The sequence below is a fragment of the Pyrus communis genome, chromosome 7 (assembly GCF_041283825.1).
Source record: "Pyrus communis isolate YQ-2024b chromosome 7, ASM4128382v1, whole genome shotgun sequence".
NCBI lineage: Eukaryota > Viridiplantae > Streptophyta > Magnoliopsida > Rosales > Rosaceae > Pyrus > Pyrus communis.
In genome coordinates, this window is record NC_142571.1 from 90,304 (window position 1) to 104,864 (window position 14,561).

The 14,561-nt window shown below is 35.2% G+C and overlaps 1 protein-coding gene and 2 long non-coding RNA genes across 6 annotated transcripts; all 3 read right to left on the reverse strand.

Annotated features, from left to right (window-relative positions):
• Positions 1-1,772: 1,772 nt before the first annotated feature.
• Positions 1,773-7,647, reverse strand: LOC148695400 (uncharacterized). Of its 4 annotated transcripts, none has more exons than XR_015964354.1 (5): positions 7,507-7,647; positions 6,840-6,953; positions 5,457-6,020; positions 5,101-5,162; positions 1,773-5,000 (listed from the first exon to the last, which is right to left on the reverse strand). It is a non-coding gene; the product is annotated as an uncharacterized LOC148695400 (long non-coding RNA). The 4 variants fall into 4 exon arrangements; XR_015964356.1 differs by having other exon boundaries at positions 1,773-2,408; positions 3,212-5,000; positions 5,101-6,020; XR_015964355.1 differs by having other exon boundaries at positions 5,101-6,020; positions 6,840-6,950.
• A 359-nt stretch (positions 7,648-8,006) lies between these two features.
• On the reverse strand, positions 8,007-12,561 carry LOC148695401 (uncharacterized). The gene is made up of 2 exons (XR_015964357.1): positions 11,777-12,561; positions 8,007-8,211 (listed from the first exon to the last, which is right to left on the reverse strand). It is a non-coding gene; the product is annotated as an uncharacterized LOC148695401 (long non-coding RNA).
• A 1,113-nt stretch (positions 12,562-13,674) lies between these two features.
• LOC148695402 (uncharacterized) lies at positions 13,675-14,381 on the reverse strand. The gene has a single exon (XM_088697236.1). It carries the CDS (start codon positions 14,161-14,163, stop codon positions 13,840-13,842), a length of 324 nt encoding a protein of 107 aa, XP_088553362.1. The 5' UTR covers positions 14,164-14,381; the 3' UTR covers positions 13,675-13,839.
• Positions 14,382-14,561: the final 180 nt, after the last annotated feature.

A 14,561-nucleotide genomic window follows, 5' to 3' on the forward strand; every position in this document is an offset into this window, starting at 1 on the left:
CTTAGCGAAAATATGCTCAACCTAATATTGATATATCGTTGTATTAAAAAAATCCAATATTTAAGAGAACTAATAGAAAAGAGGTGGAGCATTTTACTTGTAGACACGTTGGAGGGCCGCCAGCGCATATTAGTTTTCATTTTCGAATGCTTAGCTAGCTTCGACATCACCACTCCACCAGTTGGGTATCTGATGCCTTCTGCTGTCGATTTGAGACCGTTCAAGACCATCAGCCACCATTTGCTCTTTTTTTATTGTTTTATTAATTAAAATATTTTTTTTTCTAAACAAACGATATTATCTATAATAATAATGTAGAGAAGTGAGCTAACCTTCACAATTGATTAGCAACAACGTGATTCAAATTCACTTTTAGCAAGAATTGAATCTGATACCTCTCACTTACAAGTGAAGATGAATATCATTAGACCGTAGTACTAAATGACTTAACAAAATATATTTCAAAAAATAATAACTAGTCTTGCTCTCCTAAGGTTCTCATTTTGAGGACATGTGATGACCAAATGCATATTAATCACAAGATTATATTAGTTTAGATCCAAAGATTTAAAATAATCATTAGAAAACTCTTTTTTTTGTTAAGACTAGAACAAAACACTTACTATCATATTATGTTGTATTTTTACGATTTTTTAAAATCATAATGATAGAAAGATAATTTGAGTATTATGAAAGCTTCACTCTTTTTTGCATTCTCCATGTAGATATAGATGAATGCTCAAATTCAGTACAAAATCTAATTTGATTAAGGCACGTCCAGTGTCTAGTAACATTTTACATAACAAATTTCTAAAAGTTATTTTGCATAACGAAATGACAAATAGAATTGCAGATATATTTAAGAGTGCATTTAGTTTTTCACTGGCAGTGATATCTCTCTCTCTCTCTCTCTGATGCTCTGCCACTTTCCCTTTTTTATTTTCATTTTTCGAAAAGCTTTTTTGGGATATTTAATTTAATTTTCTGGTTCGTTCGTTTGTTTTCTCTTTATTTAGGAAGACAGACAAAGAGATAGCTCAGAGGCCTGGCGCTAGGCCAATGTGGAAGCTAAGAACAGGGGCAACAAAAAGTTGAAGGCTTTAATTTTAAGAAACTTTAATGAAATGTTTTCGGTATTATTTACTTTAACAAAAAATTATATTTTTATACTAAAAAGTTAATCATAATACTATTCAATTTACTCTTTATTTTATCCTTATCGTTAAAACTCAAAGTTTTCAAGTTATTTTTATTAGTTCTTCTTTAATTTTAATGTTTATTTTTATTTTTTATTTTTATTGTAAAGTTGAATAAATTAATTTCTAGTTGCTGATCTTGGAATTCAGCAACAGTGTGAATCCCCATAAGCATTAGATGCCAATTATTGTGGACTCTCCACCTTTCCTTTCCACTTTTTTCTTTTAATTGGTTTTTAATTCTCTTGCTACAATACATTACGAACTCGAGATTAATCTAACTCAGAACTACGCAGACGTGGACCTAGTTACATTGATCACTGCACTCTCTGTATATATTTGAGTTTGCATCTCCCTCATGTATTTTAGTTAGATAAGACTAGAAAAAATGCATGCGCATTGTCGTGGGAACTAGCTGTTTCAGGCATAATCGGATGAATAAAACATATTTAAGTTGAATAAATTCAACACAATTATGAACAAACAAAGGGATACATGAGTTAATGAGGTCAATAAGATAAACAGTTTTGCTTTTATATACATTCAAGTGAGTTGGCATAAAAACACATCGTACAATGAGTGGGAAGAAACTGAACGTCTTTGATTAGAAATAGATGATTTCCAAAAAAGTTCTGTTTCCTTAAGAAATAGAAGAAACATTTAGTTCACACATATAATATATGTCCAGCAGTGTAGGCAGCCATTTCAACAGGTAATTAAACATATAAAGTGTTGAGGACTTGTTCAGTAGCTAATTTTGTAACCATAATTGTTTAAAGGCAAAAATAAGCAAAAGGTCTGTTTCCATACGAAACTGAAGAAATAGAAGCAAGCTGTAGTTTACACATATTTTGCCCCTATATGCCCTGCAACTTACATACCTCACTTGTGCAACATATGCCTTACACTGGAAAAACATCAAAAATTGAATACAAATTTGTAAATCATGGACGGCTTTTGTTTTACATTTTTATAATCAAATCAAGTGACAGTGTAGCACGTAAAATAAAAAATGCATGATGAAATGGATTCATAGTTTTCATGCATGACACAACCCTATATTATTCCATAAGTCAACTTAATATAATTCCACAAAGTGAAATTATAATGCTTACTTGTCGCAGAGCGGGCAATGCCACAATGAAGGCATATGGCGAAACTTAGTAACCTGTAGCATTCATTGCACTTTGTAGCCGATATGATTTTGCCTATCTGATGGCATTTGCCAACACAAAAAAGGCTACAAAAAGGATGCCAAGTCTACTGTGATTCTTATGACATGCGATAAATAGAACAGACAAATGATGTTTTCCATATCAATAGCATACCTAAAAATGTAAAGGAGACAACACAGTAGCTTACTAATTCAAAAGATTAAATGAACTATAAATGGACCAGTGGTTAATGGAACAAATTCAATACAACTAAATCACATTCTAATTTTAAGCTAAGCACTATATTGCGAAGAAAAGTGCCTATATTGCTGTAAATGTAAGAAAAATGAGTTAGCACTATCCACTGCTCATTTTGCTGAATGAAACGCCTAGAATCTATCCATTTCAAGTAAGTAAAAATCCAGAACAGGGAGATGGAGATATTAGATGTTGAAAAGTGATTAAATTGCCATCTTAACAATCGATTTAACCTATATACACCTACAGGTATCAAATTCGATCTTAGATAAAAATAAAGCTGCTGATGAGATAACTGATTCCTGATGTGAGTCATCACTTCTACTTTTTATGGCAACGATTACTTAAAGTTCTCATGCATACTCAATTGATCAATAATATCGACAATCCATCATTTCAAAAGGGTCATTACTAAACATCTACTAATCCGTAGTTACCTATAGTTTGATAACTGGAAGCCTGAGGCTTAACAAATTTGTAGATGTTTAGTAATGACCCTCCTGAAGCTCTTTATCAATATCTATGTATGTTAAGTTAAGAAAGGCATGAAGAAACTGGAGTCAAGACAAAATTAATTTTAATTTAAGAATTTGAACGATCAACCTTGAATTAGTACACTTGGTGATATGGATTCCATGTTCCATCAAGACCACTCAGAACAAATGCGAGATTTTGGAATGGATTCTTTGTTCCTATTCTCACTTTTGGCTTGACATCTATTGCTTTGTTTAACATGTAACATTATATGTATTACTATAACATGTATATAAACAGATAGGTAACATATTGCATTGTGTGTATATAATGTAATTTTGTTCTTATACCAAAAAATAGTTGGCAAAGAACACATTCAACCTGCAGATATAGGTTCCATTCAAGTTTACACCAAATTCATATAACATTTCCAAGTAAATTCATACATAATTCGTTTAAAAATAAACAAAAATTTTAGCAAGTTGGGCTAAAATACTGCAATTGCTCAAAGTCGAAAAAGCGGGGAAAAGGTAGTCAGCTCAGCATAATATACAAATTTTCAAGCTTAGAATTGCCTTGTTCGCAAATCAGTATTCTGTTACGTATACAACCTTTGAACTTATTATTTGAATCCAAAGCGGAAAAGTCAAGAAGACATTCACAAAACCAAATCAAACGCACCAAATGTCACATCAAAGAATAAATTATATAAATTGACAGATTGAAAGAAACTCAGTAGAGATTAGAAAGAGAAAGAGAGACCGGAGGAAGCGGGAAAGTGAAGACAGACGTAGTTGTAGAGGTTAACGAAAGAAACCATTGCCAAGAAATCAAGCTTGAATAATTAACATTTATTGTTACAGATGATTAACTCTAAGGTTTCTCAATATCTGTGATCAAAATGCATGTAAATGGTTAAATGAGTAATTTAGCTTGTTGATTTTTCTTCAACCACCAGTGCAAAATTCATACGAATTCTCTCATATATCAAGATTGGTAATAACATGCTACTCGGCAAAACATTCATATTCACCCGTTAGTATTTAGCTCATGGTTACGAATACATACATATATTCTGGAACATTTAAATACCTAATTGTGCAAAGCATATGATCAGGGAACGAAAAAACCAAAGTAGGTACCTGGCTAAACTGGAGAGTAGTGTTGTTAACATACCTAAGAACATACTAACATTCATTTAAAAATGCATTTATGTACTAACACTACATGGAACTAATAATTATTGCTACGCATTTGAGGATTAATCAACCCTTAATGGCACTAATAACGGACTTACATCTACATATTGAAGAGGATTGATATAATTGAGTGAAGTGTAATCACTAACATTTCACATTTAACATAATTTCAATTATGAAATCTACATCCCAGTTAAATAATAAAATCAGGGATTAAACTTAGTTACTATAATATGTTCATGTATTACAAATTATTAATACATGCAGTGAAGAATGGTTCCATTGTACACGTATACTGAGAGTCTGAGATGCAGAGAGGGCAAAAGATTGCATAATTGGAAGGAAGAGCTTCAAGATGAGAATTGAATTGATAAGCAAAAGATTGCACATACTGAGATGGAAATTGTAAGGAATGTGGATGTACAAATCACATGAGAATTGACTTACCTGATAAGTGCACAGTAACCAAAACCCTAAAAAAATTATAATACGCAAACAGAAAAATCTAAACGAAAAAACCAAGGAGATGGGAAAGGAGGATGAATTATTATTAACTGAAGAATACAATTCATAGAACAATAATTAGTACATAAAACAAAACAGCAATGTAATAGTCATGGGGCTACCTGAATTCTGAGGGCTGAGGATGATAGCTTAATAGCACCAAGTTCCATTTTCAGTCAGAGTTTGGAAACTGAATTCAAGACTCTTCTGGGTTCCTATTAACAAACATAACATGGCGGACCAAATTAAAAACAGCCTTAAACCGAAAATTAAAATCTGAGTTGTTCTAGTTCTTTTTGTAAGAATTCTCATAACCTTGAACAAAAAGAAAAGTTTACTGCAAGCTTGGAGCTAATCGGGGTCACTTTCTCCTTGCTCTGCAATCACACATCACAAAATTCGAAGTTGAAAACTTTTTAAACATATATATAGCAACTTGTCCTACCAACCTGACTTTAAAATACAACTTCACTAAAACTTTTAGATGGTGGTGGTTTCTTACATTACAAAAATGATATATAATGTAAACTAATGAACTTGATTCTCCGTGGAGGGGTATGTGTATCTTTTAGAACATCTATAGCTGACAAAATGGAAAGGTACAAAGCCATTAAACAATTATGTACACCTAAACAATGGTCTAAAAATAAGCTAGCTTATATAAATGTTACCAGAATCTCAAAACGACCGATGCCCCGGAAATAGCCATGCCCTATTGCACCTCCTCGTTCCCAGTTTGTCCTGAAATGGGGGTTTGACTCATAGTTTGCTCTGCAATGGGAGTTTGACTTATAGTTTGATCTACAATGGGAGTTTGAATCATGACCGAATAAAATTATTGATCGAAATCGTTCTGTTTATTAATGCTTGTTAAGAGACATAATCATACCAAACAGAGAGATATGGGGAGCGAAGAGAGAGGAGAGCAGAGGAAGAACGCAGAGAAGAGAAAGAGGAAGAGTGAGCGAGGAGAGAAAGAGTGACCCTGAGGCTCCAAGGTTTATCAGTGATATTTCCATTCTTAATTTTAGCAGACAGACATGAGTGGGAGCAGTCCTCACCAACTAAACTTTGAATTCAAAACTATTCACATGTGGAATAAATTGAAATGCATCAAAATATTATCATGATCCAATTGTATATGGAAAATGCCTGAAAGTAATCCATTCCTTTCTCAAAAATAGGTCATTCAGCGTAGAGCACTAAGTAACAGCCTCTAATATCAGAGAAGATACCTGCCAAGAACAGAAAATAAAATATTAGGCATATGAGTGCAAGGCTGCAAGCTTACATAAACTTTGTTTTTGTACACTTTCTTCTCCCTTCAATGACAGTTTGTTTCTTATCCAGAAAAATAAAATGAGCAGGTCAATGATACTCACATGTGCAAAATGCTAAACTTATGGTCTAAAGCTAACTGAGTTTTTAAGTGTAAAATCCATAATTTCACTGCATTTGGATTGATCACAGTTCGTGACTTGTTAAACTTGATATCTCCTTGTACATTTTGGGAACTTGACAGCTTAAAGAAGTGCTCATAAAAGCAAATTACACAATATCTACTAAAAACTTAGAGAAGGGACTCAATTAGTCAACAAACAGGTGCCTCACACTTAAAATATTAAAGACCAAAGAGAGAAAACCAAGCCGAACTCTTCAAAATTCTTTGGCACACATGCTTCATTGGCTCAATTGAATGTATAATGCATACTTATATACAACAATTCAAGCAATTGTTAGAGATTGACATAAGCCTCCAAACTTGAAAAAATTTGAAACCTTAAGAAAGCAGAACCTGTTTTCCTTCATATTTGTGCTGTTTCGATTAGCTTATCTCGCTATCACAAGGAAGTTCTAATCACTACGAAAACAGCTTAATAACATTTGATTATCTCTAAAACAAAGAGGGAAAACTTAGAAATACTATATGTACTCAAAATCCCAAATGTGTAACATATGGTTGTAATCTACCCTGATTTCAAAATTTAAAATTCGACACAAAAATGAAAAATGATTAGCAGGGAAACAAGAGAGAGAAGTGTGAGCAAATATACCCATGAGGCCTTCGGATCCGAGTTTGGAGCTGGAAGCAGCAGAGGTTGCGAACCCAGAGCATGGAAGAAGAGGGAAGGATTTTCCTCTGTGCTGCCTCATGAACGTGTCTTCTACTATTTATCCAAGCATTGAATGTGTCAAATATTGGCTAGTGGGTAATCTTAATACTGATATAATCATATAGAAATAACTTTGTTCAATCTTTCAGTATCTTAGCAACATGTCTTTTGTTTCATGACTTCTCAACAAAAGATGTGGCATCAACAATATTTGTGATGTTAATTTTGAATCATGTCTCTATTTTAGATTGAGAGAGAGAGAGAGAGAGAGAGAGAGAGAGAGCATGATTTAAGCAGGAACTATCTCAGGCAATTTTCCTATCTAGCAAATGGTTAAGACAGAAAAATCAATCTTCGATATAGAAAACATCCTGAGCTTATAAAAACCACCAAATCAAAGTTATGTTTTTTTATGTGCTTGTTTGCAACACAGCATATTTATTGCTTTCCGGGGTATAAATGGCTATCAAGCAAAATGAAAAAGAAGTTAAAGACTTCCAACAATGGAGAGCAACCATCATATGTGATCAAGGGCAACACTATAAAAACATGCTGGAATTAGAGAGATGAGACTGGTGGTTAGTGGAATTAGAGAGATTAGCATTACCTCCAAGATAAGTCGACCTCTCTGATCATATGGGAATCTGTAACGCATGGATTTCCTGTAGATATCTTTTGCATCATCATGGTCATTATCAAAAAGGTAAACATGATCACATGTTTCAGGACAGCATAAAGAACACGCGTATACACACCCCAATTGCAAACTCTGCAATGAAAAGGACCAAAATAAAATAAAAACTTTAGTTAAACTAAAACAAGTGCAAAATCCAAAATTCAATTCTTTCTTTTTTGCAAACTCTGCAATGAAAAGGACCAAAATAAAATAAAAACTTTAGTTAAACTAAATCAATTACAAAATGCAAAATTCAATTCTCTCTTTTTTCTTGTGTCAAAATTAATTTATAATAACAAACCTTCATAAATGCATCAATTTCTGGATCCGGCCTTATGTTCCTTTCCCTCTCTAACCGTACCAAATCATTCATGAATGCTACAGCATAAAACGATTGACAAAAACAGGGAAAGGATATTAGCAGTGATCGATTGAGTACATGAAATCAATTGTTGGAATTAAGAATATCTGCGCATTGAATGTAACAAAATTGCAATTAAAAGGAACACACCTGCATAGGCTTCACTTGCATCTTGACATCTAGCTGTAAAATCCAATGTTTCTCTTACGGTCAGCTCTGGAAAATGATTATCTGTTTGGTGGATTTATGCCCCAAAATTCGAACACCAGAGTTTCCTGAAAGAAAAAAAGACTGAAATCAGCCAGTCACACACAGCATCCAAGCACACATACAAAACCCCCAAAAATTACAAAATAAAAGCAATTGTAGGCTCACTGAAAAAGTATAAATTTTTTTTTTTTTTTTTTTTTGTTGGAAATGCTAATAGATTCATTTTCCAACCCTCATATCTATTTCCCCACAAAACCAAAAACAAAAGGTTAGTTTGCTCCCCTCAGAAGCAAAGGGAATGAAAGAAAGGAAGAGCAAAATAAAAGAAAAGGGGGAGTCTAAACTTGGACACCAAGCATAATAAGTACAACTACTGCTAAAATCATTTGTCAGATGATATGAAATATGAATCATGAACATATACGCAATAAAGTTTCCCTTATGGAATCCTCAAATAATCTGGTACAGATTGGATCACCTAGAGATGAAGAAACAATAGTCCTACCAGTATAGAAGCATGCAAAAGAAGCTCTAAGAATTAGAAAATCATCGTCCGCCATACGTGATGAAATATCTCAGGCTGCAAGGTGTAACCATTTGCAGTTCATTTATCTGCATCCCACACCATGTAGCTCCGCTAATGACCAATGAATTTATACTGCAGCGCATAGAGAAAAATGCAACTGCACATAAACTCTTAACTACATTGAAAGTCATGATATCAAAGTAATGATGAAACTTCTTCACATGATATCATTTTGAACCATACCAAAGCATGTGAATTCTATGTGATTTTGTTAAGAGTAAATGTTCATTTTCTATGTTGTATATATCCATGTACCAACTTCAAATCTACTAATTTTGAGAGAAAGGGAAATAATTACAACATTTTTCTATGCATGACCATAATAAATATGACTCATAAATAGATTTGACCTTAAACAAAAGAAAATGCTTAGGAAAATCAAATTTAACAGAGGTCCATGTTAACTACATTGCAATGTTTGGGAATTGAAGGGAAAATCAAGAAGAAAGATGATCACAGAAGGATGAACACAAAGAGTTTGAGAGAGAGAGTAAAGAGAAAGAAATATGCCTTTGTATTGACCGAAAGAATGAAGATTACACACTTTGTTTTTATACTAGTAAGTCTAACAACTCTAACCAAATACTAACAAACTTGCTAACTATATTTCTAACTGTACTGCAGACTTATACCCTTAATACTCCCCCTCAATCTCAACTGGGGAAACCCAGTTTGAGATTGGAAGAACATCTGCAATCACTGCTATGAAACCAGAAAACAGAACACAGAGTTGAACCATCTGCAATCTTGCAATCCCACTTCATCCACCTCAGATTCATTCCATGTCAAGAACAATATGACAGAAAACCTTGCAAGCTACCCTTTAATTGCCTTCTTTCAATCTGGTTGTGGGTAGTTAACCTTTCAATATTGTACTACTCTGCAATCTTCTCCTGGAAATCCTTTTCATCATTTTTCCCTTTTGAATAGTTCTACAAAGCAGTACTGCCCCCAACTTCTAGCTGAACCTTGTCATTGCAATCAATCTCACTTTCCATCACACTTTTCTTTCTATCTAAAACTACATTGAGGTCAGCGCTGCCAGAATTTGAACTGCTGTCCATGTTCAGTTTTGGCTTTGCCAAAAGATTTTCCTCAATAGATCCTCCCCTGCTTTTATTTCCAGATATAACGCTCTTTTCAGTTTCACCCTTATCGTGATCACCAGAGTCGTCGCCATTATGTATATGTGTTCGGAGAGACAACTGGTATTTTCCAAACTAGTAATAGGGTTCTGAGCAACAATTTTCTCCATAGATACTTCAATGTACTCATCCCCAGTTATAGCATACTTTTCAGTCTCATGATCACCATCATCAATAACATTTCCTTCTACGGGTCTTTTGCTGCTATAATCCGTATCATCCAGACCAACAGAGTGTGTTGTTTGATTTATTCCAGTACTGCTAAAGGAATTTGCATCAGATGTGACATTTGTATCACTTTCTGGAAAGTTCACCTGTAACGACTCGTAATTATCATAAGTCTCATGTCCTTCAGGAGAGCCAACCAAGCTTTTAGCTACCTGAGGCATCATAATGTCAGCAGGGGATGATTTTTCATCTGAACCCTGGTTTTCAGTAGTCTTGATCTCAATCTGAGACACATTGGCTTCTTCAGAAGGCACTTCCTTAACCATTGGCTTGCTGCTACCTCCATCCAAATTACAACCTTTGTAGATACAATCTTTCCATCCAAAAAATCCAATATTCCTCTGCCTCTCACATGAGTTTCAATCAAAGAACAGCCTTGTATAAACGAGTCATAGCACACCCTCATGTCGGTATAACAACTTCTTACGGGTTTACCCTTCGTGGGATTTACCGTCAACAATCTCATTCAACTTGGCTTCGGCCTTTAATATTTACAAAAAACAGAAAATTAACAAACTATAGTGTGGCATCAGCCTTAACTATAGCACCACGGGATCGCCCTTTGTGGATTTTACCAAAAACAATCTTCTTTGAACAATGGCATCGGCCTTCACAATTTCAACAACAAAAAAATCAACATCTATGTAGGATTACCCTTCGTGGGATTGACCTACTCATAAAACGGGATTACCCTTCATGGGATTTACCGTCAACAACTTGTTCAAACTTCATCTCTTCAAGAAACACACAACCGGACTTCTAGTAGATACATACTACAACTAAGCTGGTTAGACTCTGAAATTATAGGCTGATATAAGCTTCTGAACAATTTAAACCCAATGACGAGACAGCAGAAATTCAAGGACTTACATCTTGAAACTAAGTCCCATTTGGAACAAATTATGATACCAACAGCTGCATTATCAAGGACCATGAGCAACTTCAGTAGAGAGAAATATTAACCATGTTTGAGTTTTGCACCACCAGGCAGTAATTCAAGTTTAGTGAAGGAGTTGAAATAACTAAGTATTCAGATTTATCAAGGAGTGCCTTGCAGAGAATGAGAGACATGGAGTCTTCACTATCTAAAACCAGCCGTACATACCCAGATTGCTCTCCCATGTCCACAAAGCTCCGTGCTATGACTCAAAATGCTGAAGAGCAAGTTCTGTTGCAGAAGAAGCAAGTCTCTTCCCTGTTCAACCTTGCTGCAAGCACAACCCCAAAAGGCCTACACTGTCTTTCTATGCAGCTGACTGCAGAATATTTTACTCTGGATTCCAAGGAGAGGCAGTTTCGTAACCAGAAAAAAAAATTACATGATCCAAAGCTCTATCATTATCCTGTTTTCTCCGACAATGTTCAGGCTGTACAGTGGTTGTGAACTCCACTGTTTCCACTGCCTTGAAACCAGAGAAGATTGTTTTCCATGTGGTTACTGATGCACTCAATTTTCTAGAAACCATCAACAAAATACTTGTTCTGACAATACTGAACCCCAATATTAGAAAAAAAAAAACAACATGAAACTCAGAAAAGATCATCGAAAGTGAGATGAATTCATGCCTTAATTTGGATGAAAGCAAATGATTGTCACATCCCAGAAGTAATTGCAGTAAGAAATCGTTCCAATTCTCCAAAGAATTCAGAGAAAATGATTGGAAACATAACCTTCACAAAAATCTTGAGCTGTCATTTCGTCGAACATGTGGACTGCACAAATTTTGAACTTTCCTCCACACCAGCAAAGGGGTGATCTGAGAACTCCACCAAGAGGAAAGAAATAAACCCAAAACACCCGCTTCTCTCTCTCACTAGAGTTTTAGACTTTGGAGGTTTTGCCACTCGAAACCCTCCAGTTGCAGGCTCTTCGTTCTGATTTGATCCGAATACTCGAGAGGAAGCTTTCAATAGAAGCCTAATGGATATTCGTATTCTCGCTAAGGAGGGACCATAAGCTTTAAAGACATTTTAAAATTTTATTTATCACTACTGTGGTTAAATGTCTTTAATTTATATTTTGTTTTAAGTCTTGATGTCCATGTGGATAGGTATGCTCATCACTAAGGTAGATGACGATGGATGAAGTGAAGGAAATCCAGTACCTTAACTCTTCAATGAAGCCATCCACATTTGAGAAAGTATCCAACAAATCTTTGTCGCTCTGCAGGTCACCTGACGGCAACTATGATGATCTCCACATGTAGTCTTGCATTTCCTCCATTACTACTCTACCCTGTCATCTCTGCCATCATTTTCCAATCCCAACATTTTCTTGTTTGGAGTTGGTAATGAACAAGTAGAACAAGTACTCTGTTGGAATATATTTTTATTTCCTAAAGCCGCACCTATTGGGAGAAATCCCAATGATGCCTAATTAATGTGGTCTCCTAGTCACTTACAGATTGCTTGGAAATCCAATTGGGATTTGGAGTATTAACTTGGCATATCTTGTACCCACTATAGTTTTAGTGAATTTGAGTAACGGGCAAAAGGGTTCCTATTCTATTTGGACTTAATTTAGGGAAGTATAGATGCACAAGGATTCCTAACGGGCATATGATGGGTGTATTCTATTAGGATTATATACTCGTATAAGTAAGGGTTCTTGTTAGTGCTATACGCATTACACATAGTCAGTGTTTGAAATTTCTTTGATACGGTTGATATGTGGAAATATCAAAAAATTGAGAGAGAGATACGAAAATGGGGGGTGAAGACTAAACTTCACCTCATATTGGAAAAATTGACAGTTTCGTTGATATTTCTAACATATCGATTAAATATCGGAGAAACTCTTATATGTCACCAGTGTTTGACATTCTCTAATGTTTCATTTTAAATTTCCATCATTTCTCTCGAAAACAACCGACATTGATGTCGATATTTTCACAAATTTGCATATCATATTTACAACGATACTGATATTTTAAACACGGCACATAACACTCTTCATTAGGTATAGTAACCTAATGTGTAGAAACCAATAGAAGAATTTTTGCTTGCTCGCGTGGAAGGATTCAACAAGAAGATGTTTTTGAAACTCAACGTTCGAGGTTAGTACTCTAGTGGGTTTAACTATATGAACACCTTAAGATTAACATGCTCCTCCTTATTGTTTTTTTCTTACCAGCAATACTTATTGATTCCGGCGGCGGTGCAGGTTTTCCAGTGAGAATTTGCCCCAGTTCTGGAAAGTTGGCAGCTTCTGTCTTAAAGATTTCTGGTGCAAGTACGTGGATTATGAGGAGTTTGGCTTCGATGTCATACTCTGAGAAATTTTATGTGAATCTTTGTGCGGCATGCGCAGCTGCAGCTCATTAGAACTAGGAGTTGATGAGTATTGTGGCTTCATCAATCTTAACAATTTGGGGATAAAACTCACTGAACAATATGCCAAACCTAATTTATACAAAATATTACCGATCATGACAATTTTCTTTCTCCTTTTCTTTTGCATAGCTTGTAATAAGATCTAAAATTAGATTCAAGTACTGGTATGTACGATTTCATACACAGAGGCATCCAATTTCACACAAATTAATATTTCAAACTAAAACTCATGAGCCTGACAGAAATAATGTAACAAAATTCTAATGCCAATATATACCCAATGTTACTTATTACAGGACATTAAATCAAGAACAAATGAATAATAATCTCTCAAACTCGAGCGAGCATACACACATATATTAATGATGTATATGTCACATACGAATATGTGCTTAATTTAATTAGGAGAATCGAGTGGTTGAGTATTCTTGGCTACTACTTTTGCTGTTAGGGGACTGCATCATCATTGTGTTCGTGTCCGTTGAGTTTGTTGAAGGAGAGAGCTTGCCGCCAGCAGGTAAGTCAGAAAGAGCAGCGAGCATCCGGCGAATACTGACAGAGCGAGCTGGTTTGAAGCTGTGGGACCTCTTGGTGGTTTTGGAGAAGATGGTGGATGAGTTGGAAAGGATGAGATATACCAAGGCCTGAACCAGGAAGAACACGCCAACCTTCACCAGCACATGCTGCACATCTGCGAAGCTGCTTTCCATCATCATCAGCACCATATTTCTCTAAATTAAACTAAACTTTAATTGGGTGGAAGTGGACGACTGGAATGAATGAATGAATGAATTGGATTCAAAACTATAGTATCCAAACAAGTATTCATATATGTATATATGGGATTATGGAGGGCGGGAGGGAAGGAGGGATGGAGGGGGCAATGGAACACGGATAACATGGCATGGGATCATTGGAATGGGATTGGAAGGCAAGCAAGCCAACCTCTTTGACTTGCCGTCACAATCTAGAACTTGTGCTTACCTTACGTGTTCATTATGTTGACCTTGAAAAGTAAACCAGCTAGGAGGTTAGCTTAGCTTCATATGTCCACGGTCAATTAATTACCTGCTTTCCTTAATTTCCCGGAACCTAGCTGCTAAGCCATCACTGCATGAAGAAG

Bases quoted from the DNA above. Each gene is read 5' to 3' on its own strand.
- LOC148695402 (XM_088697236.1), bottom strand. From the start codon at position 14,163: ATGGTGCTGATGATGATGGAAAGCAGCTTCGCAGATGTGCAGCATGTG.